The 18,867-nt window shown below is 39.7% G+C and overlaps 1 protein-coding gene across 2 annotated transcripts in view; it reads right to left on the bottom strand.

Moving 5' to 3' along the window:
* Positions 1–829: 829 nt before the first annotated feature.
* kirrel1b (kirre like nephrin family adhesion molecule 1b) overlaps positions 830–18,867 on the bottom strand; it is an 89,978-nt gene continuing 71,940 nt past the window's right edge. The window contains exons 11-15 of one of the 2 annotated variants that reach the window (XM_072364039.1): positions 16,668–16,884; positions 13,809–13,916; positions 11,254–11,381; positions 10,428–10,538; positions 830–8,629 (exon numbers count right to left, since the gene is read on the bottom strand). In XM_072364039.1, the coding sequence (XP_072220140.1) occupies positions 7,955–8,629; positions 10,428–10,538; positions 11,254–11,381; positions 13,809–13,916; positions 16,668–16,884 (1,239 nt within the window). In that variant the 3' untranslated portion in view covers positions 830–7,954. The remainder of the gene's footprint in view (positions 8,630–10,427; positions 10,539–11,253; positions 11,382–13,808; positions 13,917–16,667; positions 16,885–18,867) is intronic. The other variant, XM_072364040.1, reaches the window with a different exon arrangement.

Genomic DNA, 18,867 nt, shown 5'->3' with positions numbered 1-18,867 from the left:
ATCAACGTAAGCAGACAGAATTTTTGTGAGATGAGCGAAGGAGAAGAGAAGTGGAGGACATGAAAGAGAAAACAGAGAAGAAAGTTGGAGTGGAGGTGTGACGGGAGGAAAAGATGGGTGAGATGTTAAGAAAAAGTAGGTGAGAACTCATCAAACTAATGAATAGACGAAGAGATACGGCAAAGTGAAAGGGGAAACTGTGGAGGGATGATGTTAAAGAGTCAGAGATGAAGAGATGATAGAGAGATGAGAGAAGGAAAAGGTGATTTAAGGAAAGCAAAGGGTTTAACAGATCAGACTAAAGTCAGGTCAAAGAAGAGAGAAAATAAGAAGAATATTTGATGTGAACAGGAGAGACAGACATGGAAAGGAGGGATAGAAGGGTTAAAGTGACGGAGGAGGAGGAGAAGAGTTTAAATGATAATGAGAAGAAGTGAGACGAGGAAAAACAGACTGATAAAATGAAGCAGTGGAGAGGAAGTGAAGGAGGACAGAGCAGAAATGAGTTTTAAATGAGAGGAAAAAGAACTCTGCAGATGTTTGTTTTGGCTCCATGTTTGGGCTCCATCGTCTCACTCAGATTCAAGAAAACACTTTTTATGCCCTCATGCTCGGGTGCTATACATAGAAACGCACTTACTTTTTTACTCCAGGCTGCTTGACTTCAGAAACTGTCATAACAACAGTTTGGGATGCAGAGAGTTTGACCTGAATACACAACGTGTGAGATGTACAAACTGTCTTTAAAGGAACGCTGGCCACATTAGAAACTTGGATGTTGCAGATTGAATAGAAAAAAACAAACTTTTATGAAACTGTGTCATCTTTTATTTTTCTCTGATATTGTGAAAAAATAATTACATGAATTTGAAAACAAAACAAAACAAGAATAAACAAAAAAAACCATGAAAATGATAGTACAATTCAATAATATCTTGTATGTTTTGTACATTTTTTTCTTAACAAAAGGGATATACAAGTACTCAACAAGAACTTAATACACAAGTGAACCATATATAGGGATAAAATAAAAAGTATGTGGAATACATATTCTTAATCGAACACACTCACAAACCCTCTCATAATGACGCTCACCTCCACGTCACACATGTTTAAGTGCAATCTGGATTCCTTCTCACTTTATTGACCATCTTACGAGGCAGAACATCATCCTGTTCACTCGTGCAGCTGTTTCAGAGAGCATACCAGCTCAGCAGCTGGATGAGGGACAAGCAGACCAACTCGGCTCCTTATGCATAACCTAAGGCCACACCAAGTTTCCTTCACTCTGTCCTACCAGCCGTCTGGCTTTCAACTAGGGTTTGACTGATATTCAAGTCTGAAATGTAATAACACATTTAGCTTTCTAAGTGCCCAAATTATGTCTTTAGAGTTTTCCTTTTCCTTTGGTGTAGCTTTTTGTGCATCTAAAAGTTCTGCCAAGCCTAAACTCTACACCAGCTATTATTACCAACTGAGCAAATCTAATTACAGTCGAGGCTTTCTTCAGGTACTTAATGACATCACACTTTCATACATTTGCATAATAATTGCCCAGTGGCTGTACTTTAAGAAAAAAGCATCTTTTATTCAGCTATTTTTGAGCAACAAGCTGAAAAATAAGCAGAATGGTGCTTTGAGGAAGGGGGGGGGGGGCAGAAATAAATGTGGTTTTTGAACATTAACAATAAAAATTATGAACACTTAAATGAGCATAATGTGGAATATTAGTGTTTGGTTCAACAATCAGTTCCTTTAAGCTTCCAATCAGGAAGTGACGATCAGCTCCTTTGTTTCTGTACATTTTAAGCATTAAGGGGAAATACAATATGTCCACAATACTCTCACGGAGTGCATGTTTTTAAGCCGGTTTAACGGTTAAGATCTTACTCATAAATAGCCTAATATTTAAATTGAAGCTGTCGGTTTGGTAAGCTAAGCTCCATCCACAATGCCTGTTTTAGCAAACATCATTCATCCTCATTCCTGTCTGATTTATCACTCAAAGCTTTGAGCATTTTTGACAGAGTGGGTGCAACAGTTTGAGTTGGGCTACTGGAGCACAGACTTCCCTGAACTGAAGAAAGAGCAGGACACAAGTGCAGTTATTACCCTAAATGCTGATAAAGCATCAAGCCTCACTTTTTTCCCCATAGCTCCACAAAATGTAGTGAGGCAAGTTAATAAAATTGCCCTCCTCCTCGACCTTGGAAGTACTGCTGCGTTGGGCTCCTACTTTTGCTGGCAAACCAACCTTGGCTGACATTAGAGCAGTCCAGCAGCTTGTACTTGTGTTTTTGAAAGGCAGAGAAGATTGTCTTTATATGACCACTGCTTTGAACGTTTGGATACTGAGCATTATTATTTTTCCTTCTTTCTTATATCAATATTCAAATCTGACATTGAGTTTTGTTCTGTTCCAGCTATGACAACTTAAGAAAAGCTGTTTTTTATATTTCTGGCTTTCGTCAAACCTTGAATTTCTCAATTATGATTAAATCTACCATGTAGGCTAAAGAAGCAATGCAAGAATATGCATTAACTTTAAACCTTATACCAGTTGATTCCTTATTAAAAACTAGATTTAACATCATGAAAATGTTAAGGATTATAACTTTAACACATACTTAAAGAGAAGCGGGCAATTATATTTTCCTAGAAAAGATAATTTAACTATTAAATAGAAAAGTTGTAAAGGGAATCGAACTTCCAACCAGTTCAGGTTTTATGTAGCTGTGGTCAGGAGTCATCTCCATCATACCAACAGGCGACAGCATGACTGGCCGAAAACATGAAATCATCAGTCAAACCCCAGTTTCTGCAGCTCACTGGTCCCACAATACATCTAAAGGCATGAAAACACACACTTGGGTTACATGCTGCCCACACAGATATGCACACACACATGCATCTCCATAGATGGACACATAAAGCACGTGTGCATGTACATAGACATACATTCAAACACACACACACCCATGGACATACATAAACACAGTAAACACAAACAGCTGCTGCATTTGTTTGTCTGCTCAGTTCTCCTCTTTTTTTCTTCTACTCTTTTTTTTTTCTGGCACCCAACAAAAACTCCAACAAGTAAAAATGGACATCAAGCCACTTCAGTCAGTCACTCTTGGCAGGGGACGGCACAACACAGCACAGCACAGCATGGAACAGAGCAGTTAGCTCTGGGTCTGGCCTGGTTCTAGTCTGGGATGGCCTAGTTGAGACAGGATTTTGGCTATTTGTGGCCTGGCGGAGCAGTCGTTTTGACCACAGATGTTCACAACTCTTCCCTGTTTTTAACAGAGTTGATTAATTAGATTAGAACCATCTTATCTGATGCACAAAAATAAAAAAATGCTGTTTTTATAAGCTGAAACACATACTGTTGACCACATTTGTTTTTTCCATTGCGGATGTTGCACCACAAACTATCACAAATAAGAATAGAAATACTGATTTTCATAGAATAAAGGAGATAAAGAAATAAATAAACTGCAGATAGATGTCATAAGGTCATGAAAATATATATTCTATAAGAAGGACACCCAGAAATGTATTCAACCTAGATAGATATTCCTACCCAATACGCAATTGAAGAAAATATGAAACAAAGCAACAAGAGAAAGGAGTGCAGTGGCAGTATGATCTTTTTTCATGAAAACAGGTTTAACCTCAAAATCTGGAAGCTGGCAGGTGGCTTTTAATATGACACACAGCAGAGACTAGAGTATAAAGAGTATCAGCACACACTGCAGTGAGAGGTACACATGGAAAAGAGGGGAAAAAACCTAGTGAAATAAAACAAATTCCACATTCCCTTCCATTTTTTTCCAATGCTGAACCAAACCTAAACACGTGTTTAGTATTTTTGGCATCTGTGGTGTACTTTACATATATATATACAGCCTCACTGTCAACAAACTGTAAACAGAGGTATTGACTAAGTACCTGGATGGCCTGGCCATGCATTAGCTGGCCTCAGTACCTCCTCTGTATCAAATCTACTCATTCTTCGCAAAGTCATAATGACATATCAAGTCAAATGCAAAATACTGCACAGCTACAACTCTGTAAAAAGGTTGTAAAGAGGTAATAGTATGCAATACCATGGCTGTGATAACCATATAAATTTAAAATGCTGCTCCATCTGCCGTTCTACCTCCACAGAAATGGTTTATATAGTGACCTTGGAGCTACAAGGTTTCATCTGATATATTAAACAGTGTGGCTGTGGTTTCCTTCTTCAGTGTTTGTATAAAATAAAGGCAATAAATAAATTTTTACAGCCCCTTCACACACAATTACCATAATACACCATGAAGGGTTGATAGAATGGTTGATAAGAATGAACACTCAATGGTTACCTGTGGTGGAGCTGATACCCTCTGCAGAGTGGGCTCTTATTTAAAGCGTAATCATTTTTAACTGCTAGAAAATGTGAAACAAAGATACAAGTGGGTGACTCCTTATTGCTTTCAATGCTTCTTAACTTTTCTGTCCTTTAAAAGATGCAGTATGTGAACTTTAGAATATGCATTAAACAACTGTAAAAAAACTAAACAAAAAAAGATGGATTAGCCACATGGAACCTTAGAACTGGAAGGTCAGTATATTCCAAAAATTGGTGCTACTGCTGCAGAGTTTAATCAAAGAGTGACTGTCACCATAAAAGGTGAAGTTTTGAGTTAGTATGATGATGAGAGCAATCCAATTGTATCTCATTAAGCTCAGTGTGCAAACATAAATGATTTCAGTCTGGGGAAATGTTATGCAGACAAGCCATTGACTTTTTATGGATTAAAAATAACAAAAACAACAAAGGTTTAAATGCAGCATCATCAACCTGAAGGCGTTAAAGCAGAACTTGGTGACTTTATTGTCATATATGCTGAAACACGAGACACAATCTGTGAAAGGGGCTGGATCCTCTGGCTTCGATTAATACGTTGAATGTTGTTCGCAAGAGTCCACCATACCAGAGTGAAAACCACGACAAAGAACCATGAGGAGTCTCTAGCTGGTGTTATATTTGCACTTTTTTTTTGTTATGGGGTGTAACGCCATCTGAGCCCTGCAGATGTACAACTATACACATTGTAGTCATGCTTAAAAAGCCGCAAAGACACCACCAGAAGCCACCAAAAATGTCAAGAGAGAAGGCAGGGTAATGCAACAGATCCTAACAAGGACAAAACTGCATATTTTTAAATAAACTGATACTGGTGATGAAATAACACACTCATGAAAAGACAAAAATAAATAAATTTGAAAGTTATAATCTTTCTGTAATGAGATTAGTGTGAAATCAGTACATGTGCAACATAATTTATAGCACTGAAATCTATATGTTATGATGCCATGTATCTAAAGGTAGCAGAGAACACTTTGATAGTTTAGAAACTTCAAAGACTTGCATCAGATTTACTTAAACTGACCAAACATCTTTATGTGAAAAGAACTTATTGTGACCTGCGGTGTCTATGCCCCCGGCACAAGAATGTAAAATATAAATCATAATGTACATAAAAACAAATAAGAAGTGCATCATTGAAAGATTTCCACACTTCTCTAGTGTGGATTTGATCAGAGCCAAGTCTACAGTTTTCATGGTTACCAGCTTGAGTATGTGTATAGTTGTTTTCACACATGAACACCAGAGGTTTTCAGGAGAAGCGCTGACAATTTGGTATGAACATTTATCCCCGCTGCTGTTCATATAAGCACATCACAGCAGGAGGCTTTTTGCTGGAGATGCTCTCTCCTGACTGGAAATGTGAGGAAATGCGTGTGAGGGATGCAGCGTGCAGAACGCTAAGGGGAAACTGTGTTTTTTTACAACATGTTCAGAATAACAGATGAGGCTTTTTTTTGCGATATAAATACCGCATGTACAGTATCTGCACATATACCCAATAGAGGGGGGAGGTAGAAGAAAGGCCAAACTCTCACCAGCACACACACGCTCACTGGCACAGTGGCAGCAAATGCTCCGTAATATTTGCTGGAAGGCTTGTGGATGTTCCAGAGATGGAGGATGGGTGTGTAAAATCTTTGTAATAAGCCCAGAGCGAATGTTGCAGACATTTGCATTCTCACATGTCACCTGCTCTGCAACATCTTTAGGACTCCAGTGTGCGTGGGAGAATGGTTTATGACACCATAATCTACAGGTCAGGACTTTGAAAGCCAAGCTGAAGCACAGCGGAGAGGTAGCGGGGGGGACCTTCATTTTGTCCACCTACTTTTCAAGGTCACCAAGTTCTGCTTTAAAGGCCAACCATACACACCAGAAGCTGACATAACATGACCGAAAAACTTTGGACATAAAACACCTCCAAATTTCTGTTGCAGAGAGGAAACCAGCAGACTTACACATACTACAAGGTACCAGATGAGCTAGATAGAACTCTCTGTACCTCACTTTGATATGTTAGATACATTTGAACCTTCTTACAAAGTTTACAGCTCAAAGCGAGCTGCTTGCTCTCCATCAATTATTTTGAATGTCGTCAACATCTGAAAAAGGCAGTCCAATCACAAGACTGGAAGTCAAAGAAAGAGTTTCACGCCAAACAAATACATCCATCAGAGAATAGCTCCAGCTGGATTTATATAATTTTGAGGTGAAACTCTTCAACATCCACATTAAAAACACCTTCCATCTCTTTTTAAAGGAACCTGGACCGTTTCCAACAACGATCACATTGCCACAGACATATTAAAAAGTGAGTGTCACCCAAAATGCTGAACCTTTGGTCCACAACTCCTTAGAAAAATATTATAAAATGTTTCAGAATGCCATTTTTTTTCCACATGTTTCCATATAAATATGGGGGAAAAAAACCTACTCTACTGTGCAAGTGAGAGAAACAAATACTTTTTTTGACACTTGAAGGTAGGGGAGGTATCTTTTTGTACAAATTGCAGAGAGTCATAGAACGTAAAAGCGCTCCCACCACACCTTGTTTCACAAACACTGTTTATAGCAGTGGCTTTGAGTGAAATACTCAGTATAGAAATGTATGAGGATGATAAAAATGTGATATGGGGAGGTGTAGGAGCACAGAGACGCTTGCTACTGCTCCTTTCTTCTTACTGTAGATGTACAAAATGTCGTCCTCCAGAGCACCTTATTGTCCACACTTTAAAAAAGAAGACACAAGTTTCTGTGTTGGCACATATGCACTGTGGTCACTCACTGAACCACCTTCAGAAGCTTTGTCCCACCTAAATCAAGGTAGATCTTCAAAGAAACGGCCACTGGGCAAGTTTTAGTGAGGACAGGGGATCGAAAAGTGCCACTTATATTCGTAGTCCAAGCTGCCCCATTGCTGCAAGTTTTTAAAGATTCGTAAGTTTGCGTGTGTGTGTGTGTGTTTGTTTTGCAATATGTCAGCGAGAAAATACTAAACGAGAGGTTTGCTGTATGTCACTGTACTGCATCTCAGTGTGTAGTTTTATACAAGATTTATAACTTAAAATGTCCAAATCTCCATTTGCGCCTATTTACAGAGATGGAGTTGAAGGACCATGTGATGCAAGAATGATGTTCCAAGAGCAATATGTGGACAGCACCTCCTAAACCGCCTCTTCTTCATGTTTTCAAAGTGCTCTTCTTCTTTTTTCTTCTTTTTCTCTCTTGATTGTGGCTCTCGCTTTTGCTTTCGTTGGAGGGTCAACATTGCAGACGGGAAGCCTGAGCAAATGTGTACAAATGTTGCTTTGCATGTGTTGCATGTATTGCTTCTAACTGTGTCTTATTCAATACTTCTAACTGCCAGGCGTTGTTATGGTGTTTTATTGATTCCTAAAATCGATCAAATTTCATGCAGTGGTCGCTACGGAAACAGAAAATGGATTCTTGAAGCTTTATGTTTTTATGGGTGGGATTTTACAGGATGGGAAGTGTCTTTATGTGTGACAGGTCCAAGAGGGAATGTATTCGTTTTCACACATGAGTCTGCATCCGTTGGGTGTGTCTGTGGGAATAGTCAGAGGGTGGAGACGAGTATGAGAAGCGAGTGGAGGTTCCATACTTTCCCAACCCTGTTTCAGGACTTTGTTGCCCCGGCCCCGGCCCTGGCCCTGGCCCTGGTCCCGGCCCTGGTCCCGGCCCTGGCCCTGGCCCTGGTCCCGGCCCTGGCCCGGTCCCTTGTCCTGTTGGATACATCTCATAGGCTGGCCCTTCCTCTATGGGTGGAGCAAAGCCCATGCGGTAGCTGGCATACTGGGAGGGGTATCCGTAGTTGTCATATGGCAGTTGTGTTGTGCTATCCAGAAGGCCGCAGTCTCCAGCAGAGTAATCTCCAGGTGACTGAAGAGCTGGATTGGGAGGCGCTTGCTGGCTCTGTCCTGCCCTGGAGAAGGTGTTGAACTGGGCATAGGTGGCATGGGACATCCTGGAGGGTGGGCGGGGGTCATAGCAGCCTGCCCTTGAGCCTGGCACAGTGCTGGGGGGAACTGCACCACTGGTGGCGGCTGTGGGTCCACTGGCGGTGGCACCAGCTGGTCCACTGTTTGAGTTTGGAGAGCGAAATTCTCCCTGATAGTGGACAACACGGGACTGCGGGCGCGCCTCATCGTGGGTGGTGGCTCGGACGTTGTAGTAGCCATTGGTTGGATCCTGTGATCAGAAAGAAATTTTTTTTTTTTAAGTCCTAATATTTCTGTGACAGAATGTAAGGAAAAAAAGTCTATAAATGATAAGACATGAAAACATAAAGTGTGTTTCTTTATGATTTGTTCCATTAGGGCTGACTTGAATCAAAGTCTGGTAAAATATATGACAGTAATTAAACACATATGCGTTATAAGTTATAGGCAACATTTTAAAAAAGGCAAATGTTTAAAAAAAAATTCAAACAAACATCAGCAAAAGTTAAATCAGAATCATCAAAAACTTGGTTGATATTGTATATTGATGCACCACATGGTGATTTGCTTGGTGATGGTGGTGGCGTGCTGTGTCCCATGCTCTGTACAGAAATGTAATGCTGTATGAATGATGCAATCCAGTATGTTTATGACCAAGAAAGCTTGTGATGCATTTTTCTACGATGAACCTGGACAACTGGAGGATCCTGTAGTACAAAGCAGGTTCATAATGCACACCGTGTTTTAATAATCTGGCTTCCCTAATCCTAACAATTATGCTAAATTGTGTAACACAAATTTACATCAGCATGGTAAATCAAGCCAGTCTTACTCACTTTAGTTGTGTGTGTTTGTATAAAAGAGCCAGTGCTGACACCAAGAAACCAATCGCAAACAAGAATCTGGACTCATGTATTTCTCACAAAGGAACAAACTATATGATACGATAAAATATGTGGAATTATTTATATAATCCAGGCTAATATCAATAGTTACTGCACTCAAAGCTAGCAAAGAAAGTAAAAATAGCATATTTTGGATAACTGTTAATCAACTAATCACTGTTCCATTAATGAAGCACAAAGAGATCTAACTGAAACTAAGTAAATAAGACTGATGTGGTGCTGATGGCATGAAAGACACGTCAGTCTTTCCTCTTATTATGTTCATCCTTTTAAGATGGAATCCAGTTGCTATTAAACATGGCAAGGAGCAAGTAAAGAATATCTTTAATTCAAATTTAAATTCGATTCAGTATAGATCTGTTAGTTAGTATATATATATATATATATATATATATATATATATATAGAGAGAGAGAGAGAGAGAGTTTACACAGTATATTGTATATCACAAATAATTATTTGTAAACAGCTACAGAACAATTAAATTCACTGGATTAAAAGGTTATTAAAAGTTTTTTCCTCTTTTTTTCCTGCACATCTAGTAGGGCCAATAAATACAAGATTGAGTCTAGTCTCATTTTAGACTACTCCACTACATCTAATATGTAGAGAGAGTAAGAAGACTCTCACAGTTTTCAGGTAACAAGGTTTAAGAGAATTAACTGGACACTGAAAAGTTGGAGCTACAACGTAAGTCTGGCTTCACAGTAGAGACTTACCTGGAAAAAATCTTTAATAAGTAGGAATAAAAACATCACAGCAGGCTCATTATAAACATTTTTGAGGGTACTGAAATTATCTATGTGGGTAAGTAGAACACTGAAGTGAGATGGCACTTAGCTCCAGCACTTTGCATTGAAATGCAAGGTTCTGACCTTTTCCAAGAGAAATGTTTCCATCAGAAATGACCTTATAATACAAAGAAGGTGCAGATACGAGAAAATTAGTCTGTGCAAATACAAAGAAGCTTTCAACTGAAGTGCTGTGTTGAAGGAAAAAGAAGGCCTAACAGGAACAGAGCGATAAACATGATCACAAAGCTCATGCTCCATGCACGATTTAATGTCAAGATGCTGCATATAAGTGTTTTTTTTTCAAACTCGAGTGTCAGCATGCCAAAACATCTTTGCTGAGCCATCTCACCTTGAGCTCATACTCCTCCCGTGTGTCGCTCTCGCTTCTGATGTCCTGCTTCAGGTCCATGTCGTCTTTGAACGGCTGAGTGGAGGGAGAGAGGGAAACAGAGGGCAGAAACTAAACCATCAAACAACGAAACACACACACGGAAAGAGGGAGGGTGAAGAAAGGAAAGGAGAAGGAAGAAAGGGAGGGAAGAGGAAAAGAAAGTTTCAGCTTTTTCATCCCAAGAGACTGAAAGATGAGAAACGGTTTGCCGTCGGTTAAACGGTTCTGGGTCGAGCTTTAAAACCTGGGGTCAAAGGCGCGTCGATTTGATTCTCCAGGACTTCTGGGGCTTTTCTAAAAGGAGCACAACGTTAAAGCGAGTGTGCATTTTTATTTGAATGTGTCGGTGCGTTTCTGTTGCTTATTTCTCCTTGGCAGCTTTCATAGGGGCAGAAATCTGTGTGCACTTATAGAATAAGGACCAGTGTATGTGCACTATTTGTGTGTGTGTGTTTTGTAGTATTTGCAACGTTGACTCTGCATCTCCTCAGTGCTGTTCCTGTGTGTGAATATAAATTATTTTGTCTGTTTTTGTTTCTTTTCATCCATATCTGAAGACTCGGTATTGATTTTGGCTTGACTGTGTGTGTGCCGCCAGTCTTCATATTTTGTGTGTGTGTGTTTCTGAATGTTCTGCTGTGTGTGTGTGTGTGTACTTTTAAATGTGTGTGCGTGCCTCTCCTGCCATGTCGCCCTTAGTGTCGGTGTAGCTGTACATTTAAGGCCATTGACCCATACGCCTCCTCTCTGCAGCCCCCGGTGACTCAGATGGGAGTCTACTTACGGAGTACATGGCCTTGACCATCCTGGTTGCCGTGGAGACATTGGCCGCCTCCTCCTCCAGGCTGTGGGTCTCTTTGTTGACAGTTTCTACCTTGATGTCTGGTTTACCGAGGGTAACGCCACGGCGACCTGAAAGACAATATTTTGAATCAAAGTTAGAATAGATTCTTGATTTTATTGTCAGTCTGGACAGAAAAGCAGCAAAACAACTGTAAACCACAATATATTCTACTTTATGTTTTTTCATCTGTCTGATCCATTATTTTCCTTGTTTTTGTCTCTGTTGATCATGGTGCATTACGCAATTTGGTCTGCTCGTTGCCTCAATAAGAAGAAAAAGGTAGCATTTTCAACCCTGAGGACATCAGTGTCCATGATGATGAAACAAGATGTCAGAAAACTTCACAATCCATTAATTTCTCTATTATGGTCAGTTATGGCTGAAAATTATGTGAGGGATTCAGCTGATATTTCTGCCGTAAATCTCAGGATAGTTTTGGTTGTCATTGTCATTTGTCAACTGAAATTTACAGATTTTTGGTAACGAGTTAAGTTTGTTCATTTTCACTACAGTGATTTAATCATCTGTCACATTTGTTCAGTCTGTGCAAGTTAGCAACATTATTCAAATGAATCTTGAACGTTTTTGCACTGCAGTAAAAAGGAGGCTTTAATAAGAAAAAATTAATATATGTTGGTGAATTTTAAAATGCTTCTATTCATCCTTTCTGAATGCATTTTTAAAACAAAGGGATCTACTTCCACTGATGAAGGGGCACATGAACTGCTTTAATTTAAAACTTGACTGTAAATCCTTAAGAATAATCAGAACACTTTACATAATTAAATGGGACACAGAAATGCATGTTTTTATACTTAATAGTTAATTCTACAACAAAAAAGATAAAATACTAAAAAAGACAAATAATTTATATATGCTACTTGATTTAAGTTGAAAACACGTCAATTTTCTTACAAATTCTCAAATGCTAAATGTCATATAAATGAAGGATTACTTACAGTGACAGTTACCTCTTAGAAATGTTTATTGTAGAGAACATAAAGACCAAAACAATGTGACAGCTCTGTAAGGAACCACCCACTGTTAAATAACTGGAAATATTCAAAAACATCCCATGTACAGAACATACAATGCTCTATCTAAGACTGCAGAAGGAAAAATGTGTTGCTTAAAAAAGGGACAAACATCTCCTACAAAGAGGTGATTTCTTTCTGTAGTTTTTATACATTTTAATCAATGAAAATATTGCAGATATTGTCACTGTCTCTTGTGACCCTCTTCTACCCCCCTGAGCTGTTATATGCGTTACAAACCTATGCATCACATGGAAAATGTTAATGTTACAGCAGCAGTGATGTTTCCAGCCTGTTAAAAACGTAAAGAAATGCTAGACATCAATATTAATCTGACATAATAATTATGTATTTACTCTCTTCTTTCTATGCTCATATTCTTGCATCTTCTTTGTCCCATCTTCTTACATTAGTTTATTAGTAGTCTGTATTTCATTAATGCTAATTATACAGTATGGATCTCCAGTGATGAGGTGAACCTGTTCCTCCTCATGGGCTTTGACCAGCTCCACACACACACACCCACAATGTTTTAAAGACAGAAGCTGAAAAAAGATGCATGTGCTCTTATGAGAGGGTTTGCTGGAATAAGACCTCACATCTACAAAAACGTAGCTTTTAGCGCAATAAAAAGAGTCTTTCTATGTCTAACACTGTCTTGTCATCCTGACATGCTCAGCTTTGTGTGTCCTCAGTACTGAGCAGTTGGTATTTGTCAACATGAACAACGCTCTTCCACAGCCAGAAATCTTAAAAGAAAAGATTTCCGTCAGTGAAGTCTTGAGCTACTTCGTCGACAACAAACGGGAGACTGTTTATCTGGAGAGACAGCTATGTTTGTTTGAGTTTCTATTTCCAAACGGTATCTTTTTTGTACTGGTGTTTATCAGCTCTGAACCAGAGAATGTACTTTTATCCCCAGAAAATCCCTCCGGGGACTCTGCCAGTCACCTTCACTGTCTTTCTCAACTCTTTATTTGCGGCTCAAAATTAAGCAACTAAAAGACACCAAATGGGTTTAGATCTGTGGTTTGTGGAAGCGTGGTTTGTTTTCATAAATACTAATTGGATTGCTGTAGGCTATGGAAAACAACACATATAGGAATTCATTATCTGAATATTATTCACTTTTAAATGCTTTTGCAGTCAGATCTGTTGTTTGTGCTCCTACTTTATCTCGTCACATACGAATAAAAAAAGAAAAATCATACAAGTCAATGTCAGAAGAAGGAAAATGGAAATATACAGTGGGCGATTTAAGGCACTTTGCCACATGATATGAATATTCATTAATCTCATTTAAATAAAATGCGCTATGGCTGGCATATGTCACTTTCTTCGTGGAGAGGCAAAATGACAGATGAGGGGGGGGGGGGATGAAAGAAAGACTGACAGACACATGGAGTAATTGTGCATGCCCTCACACAAACACATCAAAAAAAAAAACCTGCGTTCACTCACTGCCTTTGCGTTGGCGGTAGAGGAAGAAGGCGAGCGCCAGCAGAAGCATAAGCAGCAGAATGGAGGAGCCCACCGTACCAACGGCGATAATTCCCACTGGAACAATATCTGAAACAAACACAAGCAGAGGAAGGGTCGGGGTTGAGGGACAGCTGCTGCCTCATCTCAGTGTTACAGAAACCTGCGTCGTTTAAGAGTAAATCCTCCTTGTGTTCTTGCTTAATGCTCAGTCTCTGAGGGCTGGTTATGTTGATAAGGCATGCTACTCAGACATGGGATGAAAATGCTTTCAGCGTGGACAAATCCAAACTCCAAGCTTCTCTTTCGAAGATGTTTTGGTAGATTTTCTAAAGCCGGTGGAATCTGAGAGCTGAGAGAATAAGAGTGAGATGAGACTGGCGGAGCATGGAGAAACCATTTTCTCAATGTAATGTGAAACTCTAAGATCTCATAATAAAACAATCATCTGGAACACACTAACAACACTCTCCTCCAGCTGAGGCCACTGCTTAATAACTTTGCTCAAGGGCGCATCAGTTTGTAAAAAAGTGGTGGAGGATCTTGAGAGATATTAAAATGCCTGTCTGGAATTTTCATCAGAAACTAACTCCTTTAGTATTGATTAGGAGTTTACCATAAAAAAACACAGCTTTATCGCAGCTGTGTGGGTGTGATGTGGTCAGATTTGATCAAAAGTGACCAAATGATCCACTGACTCTCATATAAGATCTCATTCTCTCAGCCTGTGACATCACGTTTTCCGACTGAGTCCCACCTACATACCAGTGAGAGGAGCAAAAACCAATAAAGTAATGCAGAAATCTCTCATGTGATGTAACCGGAAATATTCTAACTTTGACAAAAAACAGTCTAAAATCACATTACTCATTTTGAAACCTCCCATCTCATACAGTTTGCATTATGCTAGCTGGGATTTGCAGCAGATTCTGTTCTCATGTGGTCATTTTGACACTTTTAATTCATTGAATGAACCACCAACGTATTGATGAACAAGGAAATAAAACTGTAGAAGCACTCTATCTGTTCTTAGTGAATGACACAATTCTGAAACAGGAGGATGTCACCATTTGTGATCTTTTGAGCAGTTAAATTCTTTTTGGTAAACATTTTCTACAACATTAACATCCAATGCTTCCAAGTTTATTTCCATCCAACTGTAAATCAGCAGAAGATCATGGAAACGGCACAAATTTCTTCTAGTATTAGTGTACAAGTACAGCATTTAATTAAAAGAAAAAATCAACGGGGATCTCCTCATGAAAACACTGCAAATAATGTTGAGCCATAATTTAACGACCACGACCATGTCCTGATATTGGGAAGGTTCTCCTAATGCTGCCAACAGCGTTCTGAACAGTTGCCATCACAACCCTTCAGACTGGGATCTGGGAATCTGGAGACTGGGTGAACACTCCAGCGTTTGTAATTTATTCTGAACCCTTCTAAAGCAATTTTCGTGGGGCCCACTTCTGTCCTGCTGAGGAGGCTACATGTACCGGGGGGAGTAATATTGACCCACGTTGACTGTGACTGGTCTGCAAAAATGTTTATGTTGGTGGCAAGTGTCAATGTAACAGTCATTTGAATACCAGAATGCAGGTTTTCTAATCAGAAAATTGCATTGTTAGAGGATGAGCAGTGCTACTCACTTCACCCTTCAGCGGTTTTAATGTTGTGGCTGAATTATGTCCTTTTTAAAAATATTTTTTTAGAAATGTTTATATTATTGGTAAGTCCTTACCAACCAGTCCGTCCGTCTGTCTATCTATCCATCCATCCATCCATCCATCCATCCATCCATCCATCCATCCATCCATCCATCCATCCATCCATCCATCCATCCATCCATCCATCCATCCATCCATCCATCCATCCATCCATCCATCCATCCATCCATCCATTTTCTATACCCGCTTAATCCATTGGTCGGGTCGCAAGGGGGCTGGAGCCTATCCCAGCAGTCATTGGGTGAGAGGCGGGGTACACCCTGGACAGATCGCCAGTCCATCACAGGGCCACACAGAGACGAACGAGACAAACAACCACACACACGCTCACACACACGCTCACACTCACTCCTAAGTTTCACTCCTAAGACTATTTTAGAGTCACCAATTAACCTAACATACATGTTTTTGGATGGTGGGAGGAAGCCGGAATACCCAGAGAGAACCCATGCATATACAGGGAGAACATGCAAACGCCACACAGAAAGGCCCCAGTCGGGAGTGGAACCCTGTTGCTGTGAGGTGACGGTGCTAAGCACAGCCCCCTTAGCAACCAGTCTTATCATGATGTTGTGAGTGTGAGTGTGCGTGTATGTGTATATCATCGCTTTACGAGGGGCATTTTTATGCTTTATCTTTTGCATTTCATTTTAAGCCATAACGTGATATGTGAGGTGACACAGGTTAGTGTAAAAATTTCATTTCTCAAGACCACATGGTTTGAAATAACAGAAAAAAGAAAAAACACCCATGCTGATAGCACGTGACATGGCTTGGCATTTTATTTGGATGTTTTGTCACAACACAGGGCTGCACTTTTATATTTTCAAGACACATTACTGTCACCAGTTCCACTCAAACATTTCTGTTTGTACTTGGTGAGCACTTTACTATATCAGAATGTACAGTATCACTGTAAGTCTGTGCATATTAGGTTATATTACACAAACACTTCTTTTAGGTAAGCATTCATCCGACAAACCAGTGTATAACTTGGTTTTTAGGATGGCTCAGAACTCCAGAATCAGTAGATGGATGGTTGATCCCCTGCAGTGAATAAACATCTATGTAAGGACTGAAGCTCACGTATTCCCCTCTGTTTCCACCATACCTGTCTCCTCCAGTGTGATGATCATGGTTCCAGGTCCGAAGGAGTTCCAGGCAGTGCAGTTGTATGGTGAGTGGAAGTCAGACTCCATCACGTTGTTGATGGTCAGGGTGGAGAGGACAGCCCCGCCCTGTGACGGAGGCTTACTCTGCTCTACGGTGTACCTCTCCATCAGGGTGCCTTTCTCCTTCTCCCACACATTCTCCTTCCAAGCCCAAACCTATTGAAGCAAACCAGGTTAACTAAGATTAAAACTCGGCAGATGCATATCTGGAAACAAGAGGTTTCTACATCAGTTCTTAATAAACACAGCTCCTTCAAGCAGAGAGGAGATCCGCATTGATGAGACAAAAACCCTGTCTCCAGTATGTTTAATTTGTTTGACTTTTATCTAAACTCCACTCTTTACTGCTTCAATTCTCCAATTTAACCTCAGTGATCAATAATGCTAATTTAATTTTATCCTATCTTAATAGTTTTAATCACAACAGACACAAACGGTCAGGAGCAAACATTTAGCCAACAGATGGGGTAGTGTTAAGAAAGGTAAAGAGACACAAAAGCAAGAAACACATTTCAAGCAAAACAAATGATATTCTCACACCTCGTGCAGAATCTGGCTAATTAAACTTTGTGCGGCAACTTTTTAAGCTGGGGAAGAAAGAAATTCCCCATAAATAAATGAGAATACATACACAGAGCAGTAAGTGTACATGAGTGTTAAAAACTCTAGCAGGTTTTGGCACTTAAAATCTGCTGACGGGGAATTTGGAGGGAATCAAAAATGGAGCAGGATGACATGAAATATACATACAACCATATTTTGGGCTCATCTCTTTCTTGAGAAAAAAAATTAAATGTTAGCAGGACTCAGTCATTTTTAAAAAAGCCCCCAATTTTTCCACTCTTTGTCTCTGACAGTCTTGGAACGATAATAATATTGTGTATTTTTCTGTCTCCACAGTCTGCCTCTTACATTCTCCTTATTTCTTACAATAATCATGTTGCACCACGTCTGTGTGTATTTCTTTCTCTCTCCCAGTCTCTCATTGCCTCATTGCACAAATGAACACACACATACACAAAGCATCATATTCCATATTTTATAAGTCCCAATGTCTGTGCATTAAGCCTAGACTATAATGTCGTATCACATTATACGCTCTGAGCTCTCTGCCAGTGCAGCGGGAGGCTGAGGCACTCTAAAAGCTCTGATTTCTGTCATGTTGGCACTGCACAATTGGATAATTGACACTGAAAGGTACAAAATTTTACTCTCCCTCCATCTCTCTCCCCCTCATTTCAATCTATTGCTCCTCCACACTCATTCTCACTCATTCTTGCCTTGGATTTATATCTGTTCTCTCTTTTTTGCCTCTTTACGTTATTGTAGATCATTCAGCTATTCCCTTCTTTTTAAGGTTTTCTATCACACACAATATCACTAGCAGTTGTTTTATCAAGTATTGCTGTCAGTAATGAGCAGGAATGTAAAAAGTGCACTGCTGATGTTAAGGAAGATTCAGCAGGCCATTCAGTTACAGCTTTCTGCTAAGAAAATGTTGGTGAAAGTCTTCTTGAAAGTCCTCCATCTTAGTCTTTTAACAGTGACAATCAGTCATCTTCACCAAGCCACACCAAGCTAAAAGAAACACCTTTTAACGAGCAGTCCTGCACTGTCATATCATTTAGATACTCAGAATTTAATTTTTGGGGGTCTACCAGAAATAAAATTACATGCTTTAATGCTCAATAAACATGCAATTCGTCTGATAAATTTTTGCTGTTTGAAAATATTGGTTTTAGCTCCAGCTGGTTTGTCAGAGCACAATGCAACTGCATGTTCTCTGTTTGAGGTGTGTCAAACTAAAGATTTGGAAGGTAAATCTGTCGAAGATTGCATTCTCAGTCATAACTACAGGTATCTTGCATCTGACTTTCATGTGAATATGAAACAACATGCAACACCTTTTGCATGCATTTTTTGTTTCAACAACAGGAAACGTATTTGTGAAACCACTCCGGAGATTAGATCTATAAAGGTAAACGGTCCTGAAGTGAGAGCAAACATTTGTTTAACTAGGCAGGAAAATCTTGTACAAGAAAATAAGCTGGATGGGTAGCTTTTTCTGTTTTAGCGGTTATTGCTAGCAGCTCTATACCAGTGCTTCATGTTTATGACGACAACGCTCAGAGCGCGATA

Source organism: Leuresthes tenuis, unplaced genomic scaffold, assembly GCF_036924035.1.
Source record: "Leuresthes tenuis unplaced genomic scaffold, fLeuTen1.0.hap1 SCAF_14, whole genome shotgun sequence".
Lineage (NCBI taxonomy): Eukaryota > Metazoa > Chordata > Actinopteri > Atheriniformes > Atherinopsidae > Leuresthes > Leuresthes tenuis.
This window is presented reverse-complemented; position numbering and strand designations above follow the sequence as displayed.